The sequence below is a fragment of the Pelodiscus sinensis genome, chromosome 26, assembly GCF_049634645.1.
Source record: "Pelodiscus sinensis isolate JC-2024 chromosome 26, ASM4963464v1, whole genome shotgun sequence".
NCBI lineage: Eukaryota > Metazoa > Chordata > Testudines > Trionychidae > Pelodiscus > Pelodiscus sinensis.
The window spans coordinates 145,519-158,814 of NC_134736.1; the positions used below are offsets into that span (position 1 = coordinate 145,519).

At 43.2% G+C, this 13,296-nt stretch overlaps 1 protein-coding gene across 3 annotated transcripts in view; it reads right to left on the bottom strand.

Annotated features, from left to right (window-relative positions):
- Nucleotides 1-13,296, bottom strand: part of HMBS (hydroxymethylbilane synthase) — a 39,814-nt gene that overhangs the window by 15,261 nt on the left and 11,257 nt on the right. For 2 of the 3 annotated variants that reach the window (XM_075909394.1, XM_075909395.1), the window contains exons 4-8: nt 11,343-11,506; nt 10,984-11,231; nt 6,806-7,007; nt 4,825-4,881; nt 3,874-3,927 (exon numbers count right to left, since the gene is read on the bottom strand). In XM_075909394.1, the coding sequence (XP_075765509.1) occupies nt 3,874-3,927; nt 4,825-4,881; nt 6,806-7,007; nt 10,984-11,231; nt 11,343-11,506 (725 nt within the window). Of the gene's footprint in view, nt 1-3,873; nt 3,928-4,824; nt 4,916-6,805; nt 7,008-10,983; nt 11,232-11,342; nt 11,507-13,296 lie in introns of those variants that run through there. The other variant, XM_075909396.1, reaches the window with a different exon arrangement.

The following is a 13,296-nucleotide window of genomic DNA, read 5'->3' on the forward strand; positions in this document are numbered from 1 at the left end:
ATGTGAGCATATTTCTTTTTGTTGGAAAGGACAGACCATTTGCACAGGCAAGTTTTTTAAAAATTGTGTTGGTTCTGCAACATTGGTTCTGGTTCTCAATTTGGTTCTGCAGCATTGTATTTTTCTCAACCTCCGATTTCTCTTAAGCAAAAATGGGTAAAATCGCACTGAATTTTGTGATGATTTATTATATGAACAAACATATAATAGGGACTGGAATCTGGGTTTAAAGAAAAGAGAGTAGGATGTGCAAAACATGCTCACTCTAGAAATGTTGGCCCAGGATTTCAAGATTTAAGTGAAATAGAATTATTGTATGTACAAGTTAACAGCTGATATCTTTTTAAGAAGAAAATGAAGCAAGTGATGTGAACTGAGAACAAAACAATTGATTATATAGCGATTCAATGAGCCTACATGGATACAAAATTTTGTATCCACATCTGTAGCCACAAAAATTAGTTGTGGATATTCACATCCACAGCTGCAGATGTCGATACCCATGGATATAAAGCAGATTTCTGCAAATTTGCAGGATTCCAGATACAAAATTTGTATATACATCTTCACATGTATCCTCAAAAATGAGCTGTGGATATCCACATCTGCGGATACCCACATGGATGTAAAGAAGATATCCATGAATTTGCAGTGTTCTAATGATTCATTTTTAAATTCGTTTTAGATACAGTACCACATGGGGAATTATTGGTTAAATTGGAAAAGATAGGGATTAATATGAATGTTGAGAGGTGGATAAGCAACTGGTTAAAGGGGAGACTACAGTGGGTCATACTGAAAGGTGAACTGTCAGGTTGGAGGACGGTTACTAGCGGAGTTCCTCAGGGATCAGTTTTGGGGCCAATTTTATTTAATCTTTTTATTGCTGATCTTGGCACCAAAAGTGGAAGTGTCCTAATAAAATTTGTGGATGACACAAAGTTGGGAGCTATTGCCAATTCAGAAAAGGATTGGGATATCATACAGGAAGATCTGGATGATCTTGTAAATTGGAGTGATAGCAATAGGATGAAATTTAATAGTGAGAAGTGTAAGGTTATGCATTTAGGGATTAATAACAAGAATTTTAGTTATAAGCTGGGGACACATCAGTTGGAAGTAACGGAGGAGGAGAAGGACCTTGGAGTCCTGGTTGATTATAGAATGACTATGAGCTGCCATTGTGACATGGCCGTGAAAAAGGCTAATACGATCTTGGGATGTATTAGGCGAGGTATTTCCAGTAGGGATAAGGATGTGTTAGTGCCATTATACAAGGCATTGGTGAGACCCCAGTTGGAATACTGTGTGCAGTTCTGGTCTCCCATGTTTAAGAAGGATGAATTCAAACTGGAACAGGTACAAAGAAGGGCCACTAGGATGATCCGAGGAATGGAAAACCTGTCTTATGAAAGGAGACTCAAGGAGCTTGGCTTGTTTACTTTAACCAAAAGAAGGCTGAGGGGGGACATGATTGCACTTTTTAAATATATTAGAGGGATAAATACCAGGGAGGGAGAGGAATTATTGAAGTTTAATACCAATGTGGACACAAGAACAAATGGATATAAGCTGGCTAGTAGGAAGTTTAGATTTGAGATTAGACGAAGGTTTCTAACCATTAGAGGAGTGAGGTTCTGGAACGGCCTTCCAAGAGAAGTAGTGGGGGCAAAAGATCTATCTGGTTTCAAGATTAAACTAGATGGGTTTATGAAGGGGATGGTTTGATGAGATAACATGATCTTGGTAACTAATTGACCATTCATTATCAGTGGGAAATAGGTCAATGGAGGGAAGATAGGAGTTACTATAGAGAACTTTCTTGGTGTCTGGCTGGTGAGTCTTGCCCACATGCTCAGGGTTTAGCTGATCGCCATATTTGGGGTCGAGAAAGAATTTTCCTCCAGGGTAGATTGGCAGAGGCCCTGGAGGTTTTTTGCCTTCCTCTGTAGCATGGGGTACAGATCACAGCTAGAGGATTCTCTGCATCTTGGGGTCTTCAAAGTATTTGAAGGCTTCAATATCTGAGATATAGGTGAGAGGATTATTCTAGGAGGGGTGGGTGAGATTTTGTGGCCTGCACTGTGCAGGGGGTCAGACTAGATGATCATAATGGTCCCTTCTGACCTTTAAGTCTATGAGTCTATGAGTCTATATCTGCTCTGTGCTTTTTATGATTTCTAAACTTCAATGTTGTTGATTCTGCAAGGAGCCAGGATTTAGATGTGTCTGTGGAAATGGTATTCTATATGAGCAGAGCTATGCCAGAAAGTCATGCAGAAGGAGAACAGCTGAACAACACAGAGCAAGGTGCTGGGTTTGGAGGCTGCAAAAGGTCCATGCATCTGTAGATGGGAGACATTTAATTTATACTCTGGAAGGGAGAGAATACATAAAATAATCCACCACCACCATACTCAAGCCTAACAAAGGATCCCTCCTTAGATTCTAGCCTTGTGAAAGGCAATGAAGTCTAGTAGTCACAGCTGAAGACGAACCAGAAAGCCTTGTTTCTAATCTTTCTGTGCTGTGATGCTCTAAGTGGCCCTAGGCAAGCCATAGGTTTCCACATGTGCCGTGAGATTCTGGGTGAAAGGCATAATCTGTAAATGCAATGTGTGGATAATGATCATTCTTAACAACAACTGAAGATGCAGAAAAATAACCTCCCACCCTTCAATGTCCATTTGTCTCATCTTCTAGCCTCCCACATACAGAGTCATGCCTGTGCCTGACTTGCAGAATAGGCGAGATTATCTCAAAACAAAGGGCCAAGGCACATTTATCTCTCTTTGCAAACTTGCTCCTCCCAGCTGCAGCTAGATAGCAAGAAAGACCCATTTCCTATATCCTCCCAGCCCTTTGTAAAGGTCAAGGCAGCCTAAGTTTTGCTTGGTTGCAGGATATAAGCAAAATGGAAACCCAAATGGATTCTATTGACAAGGGAGTGCAACCTCCCTGTCTCTCGATCTATTCCACAGGCTTGGTGCGGATGGAATGTGCCAACTGACAGCTACAGAATGCACAAGTCCAGCCGGCACCAAGGCAAGTTTTCCCCACAAAGCTCTAACAACGCACCTCAGCCCTGACATGGAGGGACTCAGTCTCCCAAGCCCATCGAATTAAGGGCCTTCAAGGCCAACAAGCAGGCCTGTTACAGTGCAACTCTGGTGGCAGAACAGTTATTTCTAATTCAGAGGTCACTCTCTGGCAAACAGAAGTGCATTTATCTCCATCTAATAATACTTTGTGCTTAATCCAAGACCTTAAAGTGCTTTACTAATGTGAAAGAATGAAGCCTCAATACCCCAGACTTTCTGTGAACTATTTACATATTGTTCCCATTTTACAGTGAGAAAATGGCAGCACAGATAAATAAAGAGCAAAATTTTCAAGAGGGATCACCACTTTGGGTGCCTAAACTTTAAGCAGCTGAAGCCTAATTTGCATCCGCACCTCCTAGTGACTACAGTTAAGACAACTCAGCACCTCTGAAAATCAGTAGTTAGGTATACAAGTTTGGATACCGAAGGTTAGAGGCCACTTTTGAAGATGTAACCCTAAGAGACTTGCCAGAAGCACATAGTGAGTCAGTGCTAGAGATGGGAACAGAACAAGGAAATATTGAGTGGCAATCCGTCACTCTAATCACTAGACAACACTTCCCTACTGAACAAGAATCCTGACAGATGCTGGACTTCATTTGAGTTATCTATAAGTAATTGAGGTACATATTAAATTTGAAATTAGCCACCCAGATTTTCTACTTTTAGGAAATGCAGCTATGGGGTCTCTAGTCATAATTTTCCCCATTGAATACTTGGCAACGTGGCCATACCAGAACTGAAGCTAATGCAATAAGCAGAAACTCACCTGACTCTTCCTGGTGCCCACTCGGATAATTCTGTTTTTCAGGCCATTTTCATCCTACGAACAACATGTTTCATGTATTTGAAAAATGAAAGCAAATCCCTCAAATCGATAATTATGCAGGTTTTCTTTCCGATGCTCTCTGTCAACTCAGAGTTCATTCTACCTCCCAAGAACATCTAAATCTGCTCCTTCAGAGGCAACCACATGTTCCTAAACTGAGTTTAAATGTTTGGCATTTTGCTAACACATGAGCAGGTTTGCAATGAGTATAGAAAAGGCCTGTTGGGAGATATGCAGCACTTTCCAGGAGGCAGTCACTCTCGCAGTGTTGAGCCCTAGAGCTCATGAACGCTATCAGTCATAGCACACACTACTGTATACAGTCCCACGGACTTTTGTAGCAAGTCTTTGCAGGGTTTGAGCCCATGTGTATTGTATTAAGCTCTTAGATGTTCTGCTAGTCACAAAAAACATTAAGAACAACAGTAAGTCCTTATACAGAACTATTCATTTTCAAAATGCTGTACAAATGTTAATTAAGATCGGTAAAGTTATCGATGTCTTTAAAAATGCTCAAACTTTTAACTTAACCAACTTAGGCTTATCTATTCAGTAAGTAGAAGAATTAGAGGGAACATGGTTTAAATCCCTTTTCTCTCCCACCCACTCCTTTTGATTTAAGCATTAGATTTTAACTAAGACAAACAGTAAAGAGACTCCAAGCTTGGGAACATCTTACTTGTAATTTTTTTCTAAAAATGAGAAAGTAATTGTTTTGTTTTTGCTTTTCTCCAGCCTCTTAAAACTGTAGAGAGAAGAGGAGCAGATTTTAAGCCTGGACTATTAAATTATTTGAATGGATTTGCAGTGCTGAAATATATGCATTTTATTACGAGATTTAATTACCATGAACACGCTAAGCCCTGAAGAATGCAAAGTCTGTTCTTTTACCTTAACGTTCCTCAGTGTCTTGTTCTCCATTACAATGGACTTCTCCAGCCTCAAAGCCTGTTATATGAAAGAGAAGAAGACGCTCCTTGAACTGGGAAAGAGGAGAAGAGGGAAATTACTGCCTCTGCTGCCTAGCACAGTGTGTACCAAACCATGTGCTAGAGAGACAAGCTGTTGTTTGTGACCCAGACCCTTCTGATGTAGCATGGGCACAGAGATAAGAGGTGACAGACACATTAAAATACATGCTGCAGTAGGAGATTGGGAGGGAAAGGTCTTCACAAAGTAGGGATGGGTGTGACCAACACTTAGGAATAGAGGTTACCAGTTCTGCAGAGAAGGAAATTCAGCTGCAGAAGCTGCCTCCACAGACCTATCCAGCTTCTGTACAGAAAAAAAATTGTCCTGAATCACTAGGAAGAAGGGATGGCAGAAAGAGACCTTCTCTCCCAAGCCTTTTGCTGCCTGCAATATGCCCAGATTTGTATATGGCAAGTATTGCACTACCCATCAAAACAGTCATAAGGTGGATATTTTCCTAAGTGAACAGTGTCATTTTCACCAAGATATTCTTTTAGGGAAAGAGGGACACAACATGTGGTTTTGTATCCTGCAGACACACCAGCTCCAATTATCACCCATCCTCAAGGCAACAGAACACAATTTCTTTTCAACTTTCATAATTTATGCCGGGGTCTCCAACCTTTTTAAGCACAAGATCACTTTTTGAATTTATGTGCAATCCAGAATCTACCTCAAATCAACTACCCTTGCCACCCCCTCCTTTGTGCCCCTTCCCTGAGGCCCCACCGCTGCTCACTCTGTCCTCTCCCCCTTCCTCCCTTTCACGAGGCAGAGGGTTGGGGCACAGGCTCTGGTCTTGGGCTTAGGGATTTGGAATGTGAGAGGGGCTCTAAGTGGAGCCTGGAACAGGCGATTGGACTGCAGGAGGGGTTCATAACTTGGGTAGAGGTTCAGAGCTGGCTCCAGCTGGGCACTGTTTATATCAGGTGGCTCCTGGGGGGTGGTGCAGTGGGGCTAAGACACGCTCAGCCCTGCTCTGGCCCTGTACCATTCCCAAAAGCCCAACAAACTCCCTCCATCCCAAGGCCTGCTGTGCCCCCCTCCGTTCTGTGGAGACGGATTCAATGATAGAGGGCACCCTGACATCAGTGCCCCCTCCTCTCCCTTCCCTGCCCAGCAAGCAGGAGGCTCCTGCGGGGGAAGCTCTAAGGCAAAGGGCAGGAGATGCACAGCAATGCGGGGAGGCGCAGTTGAAGTACTGGCACTTGACAGCCTCTTGGCCAAACCAGTCAGGATAAGTAGATCCCAAACTACTGGTTGGTGACCACTGATCTGTGCAGATCATTGTGAATAGTTCTCTGAAAAGCATCCACCCAGTGTGCAGTGGTCACCAAAACAGCGAACAGAATGTTAGGAACCATATTGATGGGTAGAGATGAGGAAGAGTAAAACTGATGCACTGCTTCTGGTACCTACTTGAGAAGTTTCCTTCCCAGCCATGAGGGCTAGAAATGGTTTTTTTTTTTTTAAATGTAATTTTGAATTTATACGCTCATGGATCAGAATCTGTAACAGGAAACTAGGTGTTTAACTAACCCTTCTGTTCTAGACAGTGGCATATTTCACACACTCTACTCTTCACCGGGTAAATGCCCTAAGTGTCCACAAAGCTAGTTGTTCCTTCCACTAAATACTGTCCCAAGCCTGTACAGGCTTGTTTACAATATTAAGAGACCTGCAGCAGCTCGACTGTGCAGAGAAGCCATTATCTCATCTGCTATATAACTCACCTAGTCTCTCACTCACCTTGTCTCTCTAATGTCTGGGGAGCAACATGGCACCACCACCACGGCTGCTGCCGCCAACATAGCTCTCGTCCAAAGAGCTGGCTTCTCAATCTGTAATCTGTGCAGTTTTTAAAATTCTGAAGCCATAAAACACTAAGAAGGTGACTTGCCTCAAGTTTGGTTTGAGTATCCTTCTCCTGAAGCACATGGATCTTCCCATCTCTAGTCAGCACGTAGAGAGACCCCCACTCTGCTAACACATCCACCACGTCATCAAAGACCGAGCTGTATGCGATGACCTCATTACGTAGGTCGTAGACATTCAAGATTTGCTTGTTGGAGTTCCATGGTTTGCTCCCAGCAAACTCTGATCTGGAAGAGAAGGAGTTTAACAAACTTGCTCCTGTATTTGAGTCACATAGAATCATAGAATAATAGGACTGGAAGGGACCTCGAGAGGTCATCGAGTCCAGCCCCCCGCCCTCAAGGCAGGATCAAGCTCCGTCTACACCATCCCTGACAGATGTCTATCTAACCTGTTCTTAAATATCTCCAGAGAGGGAGATTCCACCACCTCCCTTGGCAATTTATTCCAATATTTGACCACCCTGACAGTTAGGAATTTTTTCCTAATGTCCAATCTAAACCTCCCCTGCTGCACTTTAAGCCCATTACTCCTTGTCCTGTCCTCAGAAACCAAGAGGAACAAATTTTCTCCTTCCTCCTTGTGACACCCTTTTAGATATTTGAAAACCGCTATCATGTCCCCCCTTAATCTTCTTTTTTCCAAACTAAACAAGCCCAGTTCATGAAGCCTGGCTTCATAGGTCATGTTCTCTAGACCTTTAATCATTCTTGTCGCTCTTCTCTGTACCCTTTCCAATTTCTCCACATCTTTCTTGAAATGTGGCGCCCAGAACTGGACACAGTACTCCAGCTGAGGCCTAACTAGTGCAGAATAGAGCGGCAGAATGACTTCACGAGTTTTGCTTACAACATACCTGTTGATACAACCTAGAATCATATTTGCTTTTTTTGCAACAGCATCACACTGTTGACTCATATTCAACTTGTGGTCCACTATGACCCCTAGATCCCTTTCCGCCATGCTCCTTCCTAGACAGTCGCTTCCCATCTTGTATGTATGGAACTGATTGTTCCTTCCTAAGTGGAGCACTTTGCATTTCTCTTTATTAAACCTCATCCTGTTTACCTCTGACCATTTCTCTAACTTGCTAAGGTCATTTTGAATTATGTCCCTATCCTCCAAAGAAGTCGCAACCCCACCCAGTTTGGTATCATCTGCAAACTTAATAAGAGTACTCTCTATCCCAATATCTACATCATTGATGAAGATATTGAATAGTACGGGTCCCAAAACAGACCCTTGAGGAACTCCACTTGTTATCCCTTTCCAGCAGGATTTAGAACCGTTAACAACAACTCTCTGACTACGGTTATCCAGCCAATTATGCACCCACCTTATCGTGGCCCTATCTAAGTTATATTTGCCTAGTTTATCAATAAGAATATCATGCGAGACCGTATCAAATGCCTTACTAAAGTCTAGGTATATGACATCCACTGCTTCTCCCTTATCCACAAGGCTCGTTATCTTATCAAAGAAAGCTATCAGATTAGTTTGGCATGACTTGTTCTTCACAAACCCATGCTGGCTATTCCCTATCACTTTATTACTTTCCAAGTGTTTGCATACGATTTCCTTAATTACCTGCTCCATTATCTTCCCTGGGACAGACGTTAAACTGACCGGTCTATAATTTCCTGGGTTGTTCTTATTCCCCTTTTTATAGATGGGCACAATATTTGCCCTTTTCCAGTCTTCTGGAATCTCCCCTGTCTGCCATGATTTTTCAAAGATCATAGCTAAAGGCTCAGATACCTCCTCTATCAGCTCCTTGAGTATCCTGGGATGCATTTCATCAGGACCTGGTGACTTGCTGACATCTAACTTTCCTAAGTGATTTTTAACTTGTTCTTTGTGTATCCTATCTTCTAAACTTACCCTCTCTCTGCTTGTATTCACTACGTTAGGCACACCTCCAGACTTCTCGGTGAAGACCGAAACAAAGAAGTCATTGAGCATCTCCGCCATTTCCAAGTTCCCTGTTACTGCTTCTCCCTCCTCGCTAAGCAGTGGGCCTACCCTGTCCTTGGTCTTCTTCTTGCTTTTAATGTATTTATAAAAGGTCTTCTTGTTTCCCTTTATGCCTGTAGCTAGTTTGATCTCATTTTGTGCCTTTGCCTTTCTAATCTTGCCCCTGCATTCCCGTGTTGCTTGCCTATATTCATCCTTTGTTAGCTGTCCTAGTTTCCATTTTTTATATGACTCCTTTTTTATTTTGAGATCATGCAAGATCTCCTTGTTAAGCCAAGCTGGTCTTTTGCCATATTTTCTATCTTTCCTACACAGCGGAATTGTTTGCTTTTGGGCCCTTAACAACGTCCCTTTGAAATACTTCCAACTCTCCTCAGTTGTTTTTCCCTTCAGTCTTGCTTCCCATGGGACCTTACCTACAAGTTCTCTGAGCTTATCAAAATCTGCCTTCCTGAAATCCATTACCTCAATTGTGCTGGATTCTCAATAGCATCTGCTTAATACACTTTGTTTGTGTTTAATACACAATATTTTTAATGGGTTAATCAAACAGGATTTCCCATCCTTAAGACCGCATTTTTATAAACATAATCGCGCTGCCTGATTACTTCCTAGGTGACGCAATATAGAGTGGTCTCCTTGTCTTTAATTTTAATTTATTAAAACTTTGAAGTGTATCTTTGGATAAAGTATCTCCCCCCTGCTCTTCTTCTCTTCCATTTAAATCTTACAGTCCTTCCTCTGTATTTAGCTCAGACTGTGGATTGTGAACAAGCAATACTCAATTTACATGTTAACAAATGAATAAATCTATTTGGTCTGAAACAAAAGCACTTCTTCACCTCTGATGTCAATTAACAACTTGACACAAATTATCAGAACATATTTCTAGTGAATATACATAATGATGTGTCTAGACTACAGGGTTTTTTCAAAAAAAAGTAGTGTTTTTTCAAAAATACGTCACCTACATCTAGACTGCAGCCACGTTGTTTCAAAAGTAAATCGAAAGATCGTGGCAGTTTTTTCGATCGTGGTAAACCTCATTCTACGAGGAATAACGCCTTTTTTCGAAAGTACTCTTTCAAAGAAAGGCGCTATTGAATGCAAACTGTGTTTTTTCAAAAGAGAGCATCTATACTTGCTTTTTCGAAAAATCTGCTTGTAGTCTCTTTTGAAAGAGGCTTGTAGTCTAGACGTAGCCAAAGTGTTAGTCAAAACATCAGGGTAGTTATCAAGAGAAAATAAAATATAAACACACTGGCTAATTACAATTATAACCACCATTCAAAAACTTCCGCTGATACTTTTTATGGATTCCTCTAGGGATATTCTATACTTGGGGGAGCACCCTGTAATAGGGATGTAAGTGACTAGTCAACTATCCAATAGGCTTATCAGATAGTCTAGAAGTTACTTGATTCGTGACATCCTCCCCTTGCTGCCTCTAGTAGGGGAGTGGGAGCTGGTGCTGGAGGAGCCAGCTTAAAAGTCAGTTCCCCCCAATACTGTCTCCGCAGGGGAGGCAGAGGTGTAGTGGGGCCTGGATGCCATGCCTCTGTTTTTTAAATGTATTAAGAGCCAACAGGCAACACCACCACCCCGAAGACTCCAATAGAGGTAATTGGTCCAGATTTCAAGTGTCACATGAATTCTATCTTTGCCCTCAAACTTCTTTTACTATTTACCTTTACCAGGGAGTTTGTGTGAAGCAAATCTGCTCAGGTTTTACAACAGCTGGTGCATGCATGCCCACTTTCCATTAATGAAGCAGTGAACCAGTCAATAAATTAGATAGTACATTCCTGAGATGAAGTCCTGGGAGAATTTGACTCTGCTGCCTTACTCAGATTCATGAGTGGCTCTGGGAGCATTCACACAATCTGGCCAGGTGTTGGCCTCCACATGCAGCTGTGCTGAGTGACAGCAGCGACTGAAGGGATTGCTGCTAGTCACTACCAAGACATTATTGGGAGACAGGCTGGAGAGAGTTAAGGGGACACAGCAGTTCCATGGTCCCAAGCTGCGCACCAAGAGGATCCCATTACAACTACTACGAAAGCAGCAGGCCTGTTAGGAGTTGCTGTTACAGACCACTGAGCCCTGTGTCACTTGGGAGCAATGGGGCTCTGGATCACAGCAACGTTGCACAACGGAGCACCAGGAGAGCTGCAAAGACAGCACAGTGAGTACATGTAAAATGGACTCATCTGCTTCCCGGAGTCTTACTTTGGAGAGGTTTTCCGGTCCTTGGAAACAATGATGAGGTATCCCCGATACCAGTGAACGATCAATTTCTGTCCCTCAAAGGCAAAGCAGGGGCCACGTTCCTCTGGCTGGTACAGATACACACATTCATTTCCTGCCACAATGAACTGGAGGTCCTGGGAGGGGTCGCTGAGCGTGGAGCAGCGTAAACCGCAACCACGCGTGTCCAGCTCCAGACGAAGATAATCCTTCCCTGACAGCCTATAGGACTGTGAAGGAAATATGATTTTTTCAGATGTTACACTGAACAGCAGAGATGTGTTACAAGCAGTGGGCCTGAGTTTGATCTCCACTACAGCGTTGCCAAGTCAATATCTTACCTGGATGTTCTCCGTGGTGACAACAAAAAGGTGGGTGATTTTGCCAGACTGGCGGAAGGCAAGCCCAGTGACCGGGTAACTGCCTTCATGTAAGATCTGGGTCTTACTATGCCGGTCTCCTGTGACATCTCCTTCTGTAAGCACAACGCTTCCATCTGCAAAACCTGTTGAAGAATTAAACTGTTTATCTAATCCAGCCCCCTGCACCCATGGCAGGACTACATATTATCGAGACCATCTCTTATAGCTGTATCTTTAACCTGCTGTTAAAAATCTCCAATGATGGAGATTCTACAACATCCCCAGGCAATTTTTTCCACTGGTTTAACACCCTGATAAGAAGTTTCTCTAATTTCCAACCTAAACTTCCCTTGCTGCAATTTTTGCCCACTGCTTCTTGTCCTGTCCCCAGAGATTTATGTCTATAACACTTGCCAAACATTTCTAGTATTAAGCCCAAGGCAGCTGCAGCCCTCCTTGTTAGCGCCCATACAACTATGCATACTAGGGCGGTCCCACAGACTTCTCACTTCACAGCTCTATGTACATAAATCCCTTTCTGAGTAGGGCCTGCTAGGGTTACTTCATGGCCATCTCACTTTCTTTAAGGGTTATTTTCTCCAGTGGCTTCCTTTTGTTTTGCTTTGCTACATAGGATACCTCAGTCACCGGTACCAGTTTTGTGTAACAGCTGTTGTAAGTCATGCAGTGTTCCACATACATACAGTAGGCACTACAAAAGTTAACATGAACACAGAAGGAAATCAGCTGGTCAAAAGTCTCATTTTTTAGATCAAGTCTGAACAAGGTGTAGATCCACAAGAACACCTTCTCTCTTATCTGATGACTATTTAGTTTGCATAATAGCCTCTGGTGATGCACCTTGTCAAAGGCTTCCTGCAAGTCCAATTACACACTGAATCATAAGGATGTAAGCGACTAGTCGACTATGCGAAAAGCAAAAACTTATCGGACAGTCGATTAGCCCCTCAACTAGTCACTTCCCCCCCTTGCTCCCCTCTATCAGAGGCAGCGATGGGGAGGGGAGCAGAGGAGGGGGAGAGAGCAGGAGCCAGTGCTGGGGGGGGGGGAGCTGGCTTAAAAGACCATTTCCCCTGCACCATTTCCGCAGGGGGAAGGGAAGGCGGAGGGTAGTGGGGATCGGGCACAAACTGGGAATCAGCTGAATCCTGGCTAGTGCCCAGTCCCAGAAGCTGCGCCTTTGCTTTTTAAATATATTAAGAGCCTGCCGGCTCGTTATACATTTAGAAATCAGAAACACAGCAGAGGGGTCCTGGTGCGAGCCAGGACAGCTCTTAATACAGCTTATTTCCAGCTCACACTAGGTGTCCCCGCTGCACTTTAGCCTTTTAAATGTATTAAGAGCCAGCAGGCTCTTACTACATTTAAAAGGCAGAGCCACAGCGGGGTTAGCTCCTGAGCCGGGAGCTAACCCCGCTGCAGCTCCCCTCCTTATCCATTAATCAACTAATCAGTGGAAAATCCATTGACTAGTTGATTCAACTAAATTTAACATCCCTGCTGGATCACCGTTGTTCACATGCTTCTTGACACCTGTGAAGAATCCTAATAAATTGGTGAGGAGTGTGACTTCCCTTTATAAAAGCCATGCCGACTCACCCCCCAATAAATCAGCATTTCTGATCATTCTGTTCTTTACTATAGTTTCAACCCAATTTCCTAGTTCCAAATTAAGGCTCTATGGACCATAGTTGCCAGGATTAGGGATGTAATAATAGTCAATTAACTGATAAGCAAAAACTTATAGATTAATGGCATAGACTACATGCATTTCTCCCCACACCCAAGTAAATTTTTTAGCAGGCTGGCCAGCAACCTGACTCAGTCCTAGCTTGCAATGGGTTTGGGACCTACCTCTGCTGAGGCCCCTCATTTGAAGTGTATTATGAGCGAGGCAGGCAGGCAGCCACCT